This window comes from Acyrthosiphon pisum, chromosome A2 (assembly GCF_005508785.2).
Source record: "Acyrthosiphon pisum isolate AL4f chromosome A2, pea_aphid_22Mar2018_4r6ur, whole genome shotgun sequence".
NCBI lineage: Eukaryota > Metazoa > Arthropoda > Insecta > Hemiptera > Aphididae > Acyrthosiphon > Acyrthosiphon pisum.
Window position 1 is genome coordinate 97151727 of NC_042495.1, and position 7060 is coordinate 97158786.

At 34.5% G+C, this 7060-nt stretch overlaps 1 protein-coding gene across 9 annotated transcripts in view; it reads right to left on the minus strand.

Moving 5' to 3' along the window:
- LOC100168088 (dynamin 1) overlaps window positions 1-3676 on the minus strand; it is a 23785-nt gene extending 20109 nt beyond the window's left edge. For 3 of the 9 annotated variants that reach the window (XM_008181018.3, XM_008181014.3, XM_003241843.4), the window contains exon 1: window positions 3044-3674. In XM_008181018.3, the coding sequence (XP_008179240.1) occupies window positions 3044-3207 (164 nt within the window). In that variant the 5' untranslated portion in view covers window positions 3208-3674. Of the gene's footprint in view, window positions 1-3043 lie in introns of all 9 variants that reach the window. The other 6 variants (XM_029489092.1, XM_008181017.3, XM_008181016.3 and 3 more) reach the window with 4 other exon arrangements.
- Window positions 3677-7060: the final 3384 nt, after the last annotated feature.

The following is a 7060-nucleotide window of genomic DNA, read 5'->3' on the forward strand; positions in this document are numbered from 1 at the left end:
GTTTTATAAGCGACTTGAAACTATGTAAAAAAATATATTCAAAAAAATTTACACTTTTTGAATAATGAGTGTTGTTTGATAAAAGATCACCCGGTATATGTACTGATGTATCTGCATGCAGTGTGGATACTCATAGTTTTTTTTAATTTGAAGTTGGATCACCGATCAGGTATTCATGAACCCAATCCCTAGTCATTTTCAATTAATAATTTTATACTGCTTAACTCATCGGCTATACAGAATCAATCAGTATTCATTAATTGACAAGCAGATACAAAAAGGTTAAGTATTCCTGGTATATAATATACTTAAAAACATGGTCTATATTATTTATGTGATTATTAACTTTATAAACCTAGTAACATTGATGATTAATTTTAACTCTTAACTTGACTCCGTCTTAATGTAAATAAAACGAGAAATAAAATAATTAACAGAATTTATTGAATGGACAATTATAAAAAAAATTAAGTGCGATTAAGCTGTCTTAGAAACTATATCTATAAAATGGTCTATAAAATAGAGATTTAGGACAATAGAGGGATAACTACTAAAATAAAAAATATCACAGTTGGCATCGATTTGCACTGATTACACACTGGTAGGTATCTACCCAAGTTTGGCACCATAGAATAATATGTAAAATAACTGGCATATAAATTAAAACAATAATGTTTATATTATCGTTTCTTATCAATAGTTAGGTAAGTTTTTACTTATAACTTCTTGTATGAAATGTTGAAAATATTTTAACTAGGTTTTAATAAGAAAGTGAATTGTTGAAATTAATCTAAAAAGTTACACATGAGTAAATATGGAACACCATATTAATTTAGAAAATAAAAAAAAACCATTGACCAAAATTTCTAGTAGGTTCTAGATCTATTACTAGATTTCTCTTTAGTAAATAGGTAAAGTAGGTGGGGATGAATGAAATGAACTATAGTGATCATAATGTAGGTACAATGAGAAACCAACCTAAAAAATAATATAGGTAGGTACCTACCTATAATATTTTATATATTTAAAACAATAAAGCATAGAATCCAATAATTATTTACTATTTATACCTGCCTACAAAATAGATTTATAATTTAGAATGACCCCAAGCTATAAGACGTATACATGTCCTAAATTTAACTCAAATTCAAACATCTTGAAGTATTTTTTAAGGTAATTTTAGTTTTAAGAGGATATCAGCGCACTATTTGATTTCTCTCTCTGGCCCACGCGCAACATATATAAAACACATTAACGCAGATTCATTTTTTCTATGTTTTTAAGTAATCCTAGAGTAATAAGAGCAATAAGCAATAAGCATAGAATCCAATAATTATTAACTATTTATACCTGCCTACAAAATAGATTTATAACTAAATACTAATATGCTTGAATAAAATATCAATACATTTTTTGAAAATAGATATCATCCAAATATCCACTGAGGGTTAATATGAAACTATATAGGTATTACACATTTACCTAATAAGATTTTTCTCGAGATTTTTCTTGAAACGGGTTTTTAAAACATACAATTCCTAATATATTTAAAAGGGAGCCTAAAACTATTTTTCAAAATACACATTTTTATCTAATCAATAAAATAAATGTATGATAATACAATTGTTTTAATGCATTTTTTTTTTTTAAGTAGATTAGATACCTATATTTTTTACTACCTATTGCATTCAAGTATTCAACTTGATGTTCTTTTTCAAACATGGTTGGTAGGCGTTAAAACATGTACATTTTAGTTAAAACATGTTTAGTAAAAAATGTACATGTGTTTATCATCACGGCTTAAATAATCAATAATTATTGTTGTTTTAAACCATTAACTCTTTAGTTGTGTATTTGCATATGAAATATAGAAAAAAAATTGATTATAATCTAAACTATAAACTACTTTAGGTATCGTAAAATTATGTCATCTAGGTCCTCGTGTAGGTCTGTGCACCTTGAAAGTAGAAAATTTATTATATACTGTTATTACTATTATTCAAGAGTTTAAAGTTATTCAAATCAAAATATCTTCAAATGTATTGGTTCATATAATGATCATGTTGCAGATTAAGTTAAAAATTAATTGTCGATCAAGTAATTAAATGTACCTACTTAAATTAATAATTACAAGAACTGGTAATATAGGTACTCTTGAGGCTACAAATAAATAGAATAGATACAAAATTATCATTAGTTTAGATTAGAAATGATCAATTACATTTACAGTTATAGCCATAGTACCTAAAGACGTTTGAAACATACATATGTTATAATTAAAAATATTTAACAACCAATGTGAAACATATTATATATTTAAACATCAACTGATAAATTTCTATCAATACGTAAAATAACCCATACCCAACTGCCACAATATAGGTAATGTCCGTAAACTGAGGTATGAACCTACCTGATTTAAATATTACATTAATAAGTATGTACATTTTGTACAACTAGAGGTATTTATAAATTAAATTTTATATCTATCTCTGTACTTCGTATGGCCCATCATCCAAACGATTAAACCTTATAGGTACGTCGCTATCATGTGGCTTCCGAAATATATTTTTATCTCGTTTATTTTTCAATGAACTAATATTCGGTTAAAACAACCCATAGATAGGTACACGACATAAAATAAATAGTGCAAATGATAATGGTAAACATTTTCTGTGTATAAATACAAAGGTAAACATGAAACTGATATCGACCGTAGGGTTGACGTTTTAAACGAGGACGTTTCACATCAATTGAAATGAGACGAGAAGGCCGCTATTGATCATTGTGCAGGTGTAACGGACGAATTTGGGGGCCGCCTACAGGCAGATTTTACACAGACAATAGATGTAAAACAAACATCAGATCTCTAACAATCTGCAATTTTTTTATAATTTTTTATTCATTATTCAAAAAGACAAGGAGCCACACCGAACATGAATGTTGCATGAATCGGAACAAAAATAACATTCTGGCAGTCGGTTACGGGCAAGTCATGTGTCAGCAAACCCAAGACACCGACGAACGTCACGTTTTGCTTTACCTTCCCACAAAGTTCTCCAGCACGGAACTTTTACCAGCGCTCTGGCCACCGACCACCGCGATCTGGGGCAGGTCCAGCTGCATGTGCACGCCCAGCTGGGTGAACGCATCTTGGAGCTTGTTCACGATGGGTATCAACTGTTCCATGCCCATGTTGCCGGCCATCGCGGACAGCGGCGAAGAGCTATAGGTAGGTGTTGTAGTGGACGTATGTGTCTCGCCGGAGAGGACGGCGGGGTCCAATACGTCAGATCAACGACGACTGACAGTCGGGCTGACTCTTTATTATTTTACAGTGATACACCTGCGACGATATCGCGCGGCGGTGACGGTAACGGTGACGGCGGCGGCGACGACGACACACGCACTACGCACAATCACGTCTCACACCGTCCGCTGGACAATAAACGTCACCACTGGCAGCAGCAGAAGCAAAACATACGGACGGAAGCGATCGTTCGTACGGATACGGATGATTGTGCGTGTGCGCGCGCGCACCCGCGCTTGTGTGAGTTTTTTGGGTGTTTGTGTGTGAGTGAGTGTTTGTGTGTGTATGTGCGTGTGCGTGCGGCGGCAAGTGGCAACGATTACAGTCAAACGGTCCGGCTCTCTCGGATTCCGACGAATGACACCGACCGGGTACGAGCGGCGCGGAGCGTGGCTGCCGGTCGACGAGCCGCTGTTCGGCACACGAGCGCGCCCGAATTCAAACGAACCCCGCGCTGCGGCCCAAACGCTCCGAAGTCCGGAACACTTCTAAGTGCCCAAACAACCCTACTGGAGGCGATTCGCGCGGACCCATGGCCGTATGCCGTATGACCGTCGTCCGTGACGTGTACTGTCGGCTGGAATTTATAATATGACTCGCCTGATTTTCACCTGGCAAAATACCCAAAACGGATGATCCCGAAAGTAAAACGTTTCGAAACGGGAAAAGGAACACCGTTGTCGAATACGTCGGGTTTCAGTTCGAAAACCGTCCTGCGCGGCGGCGGCGGCGGCGACCGAACAGCGGTCGTCACACCGGTGCGCATCCGTACGGGTGGACGTGCGCGCCACGCCCCGCCGCCAGCCTACTGGCCGCCGCTCGACTCGTTGCCGCCGACGACGACGAGGAGCCGAGGAGGAAAAAAGCTCTCGCGACGACGACGATGACGACGCCACCGCACTAAGTTATACTTTACGCACGACGGCGACGACCCTTTATCGATTCCCTTTTCACTATTCCGCATTTCCGCGCGTGGTGCGTGCTAAAGACATGTCATGATATCGGCAACTCGGTAAATCCTTGCCCCGCACTCATTGCATAATGATTATTATTATTATTATTATTATATCGCAGTGCATAAATGCATAATGTACGAGCGTCGGAGCATACGCGATTATTATTATATTAGAAATTTATAATATTATGTCGGTTTATTGTACGCGATACGCGTACGCCCACCTAAAACCGTGACATTAATAAGAAATATAATATTTAATAATATACAAATTGTCGAATCATCTCGCTTATCGAAAACGCGAATGGTTTAAATTATGATATTGTATTTTGCGTAATGTAATCGTATAATACATAAATTAACATGAACTCAGACGCAACACGCGTGCGTCATTGTAACCCATATTATTATTATTATTATTGTTAAGTCGTTATGTGTTGGTGGAGTAAATAATATCGTTGTAATATCATTACAAATTTTTTGTTCAACGCCAATCGACTAAAAAAATTTTAAATAATAAGCGCGTAGACATGTGGAAAAATTTTACACGTGGATCTATATAATATTATTATGCGCATACTGTAGTACTAATTGTATCGCTGTTTGCCGTATATGTATAGTCGTGTAGACCACTGTAACTGACTGTCTGACTATATGAAATATTATATACTATTTTCATAATATAATCTGTGGTATAGACCATAGACGTATAGAACACCTATACCGGCTGGTAAATGGACATTTCCCCCTCATTTTTTTTAAAGTTTATTATTGACTAATAATATTGAATTTAATAATACAATATTATTTATTATTTGATATGAAATTATTTTTTTAAAATAAAATATAAAATATATAATCATTTTTTTATTTTCATAAATATATAATAGGTTATAAAATATGTATATTATGTTTGATACCCAAATACCCAATGTACCTACGCAGACGGCAGACGCGGCTGTTACGGACAGATTTGCACAACTGCACAAGTGTCCCCGCGGGGAGTGGTGCTCATGTTACTTGCTACGACCGACATAATAATAATATATCACTATATATGCTATATAATATTTACGTGTGCGGTACAAATAATTTTCGTTATTATTATTATTGTAATAATATTTTCGTGTTCGACGCAAAAAATAGGAGTCAATAGCATGAAATATAATTGTTGATCGTTATAGGTGTATAATATTATTGTTGAGGAGTTGATAGGACACAAGATCTATACACCGTCGGTCGTCGGAGGTACGAACTGGGTTTTCCTGATTTCCTCCGCATGCTAACCCCCCTTCCGCCTCCAACAATTGTTGTTTTCATAACAGCCGAAACGTAAAAATAAGTAACCGTAATCCTTCGTCTCGAGAAAATCAAAACACATTACACGGTGTGCCGAAAAAAACGACTATATAGGTACATAATAAACGTCCGTAACGAAATAAATTAATAATCGTCCCGAATCGCCATAATAATGTATAGACTAATAGGCCTATAGCCATAAGTATGCCAATATATACTACATAGGAGACGATTTTTGTCGTATATTCTATCTCTATCGCATGATGATTTCCTGAAAACAACATTAGTAAGTCTAATTGGTATAAAGTTTTATTTTTATACAGAGGCTCAGTATGAAATTGTACAGTCCATTCGAACCCTAAGTCCTAACTATATTTTTCTAGTGTAGCAAAATTTTAGTTTTAATCTATCAGCATTTATACCAGGCGATGTACTCTGTGTGATATGGATTCTTCTCTCAAGCCTACAAACCCATCGACTCCCACAGCGCTTGTACTTATAAAAAAAAATAAATTCACAGATTGTTTAATAAATTAATGTAATAAAAAAAATAATGTTGTGAAAGTTTTGGATGACAACTTTCGGGCTCGCGCGGGAACGTTTTCGTCGTCTAATTCCGGTGGTACGAGTCTTGTGCGCGTATATTATTGGTATTATTTGCAAGCCTCGTCACTTCATAATACTGACGAATCTATAAAATATACATATACATATATATGTACGTGCACCCTGCACATAGGTGTAGATAGGAGAGTTCTTTAAGAGGGCTGCCTTGGCCTCCCAAAAATATTCAAAGCCCCCTCGCCCAATTATTATTTTTTATTTAATTAATTGACTCGTTTTTGTGGGAAGATTTCAATTAATTTTCCATCTATATGGACTATGACTGCAGTTGGCTAAAGCCATAATTGTACAGTTTTTTTCTTTGCAGGCGTCTATAATCTATTCTCGAATTTTCAATTATTAGTCTTAATTATTTTCATTTATAATATTATTTTAATGTACTTAGTATTCATTATTTTACTGCCTAAATAAATGTGACTTAATAAATATATTAAATAATGCAAAATACAGAACCTATATATCAACTATAGCCTATAGGCTACAACGACCATCAAGGGACTGTTTAAAATAAGTCACACAAAAAGTTTAATTACATGACATATAGGTACATATTTTTAAAAGGTATAAAACCATGTTGAAAAAAATTAAATAGGTACGTTAATATGTTTTGATTATTATTTGTTACCGGAATTTTTACAAATTTTTCTACAAATACGTATGTTATTATATTAGTTATTAATTATTATACTTACCTATCTGAGTTTAGTTTTTATATTAGATTAATATAGATAACATTGTTTGTGAAAACCTATCGTTTGCAATAGTCAATATAGTCAATAAAAAATAATATTTTAGGAAGTTGCCTACATTGTAGAACTTTTTTAATGTTAACCTAAAAATAATACATTATCAGTGATAACTCGATAAACGAT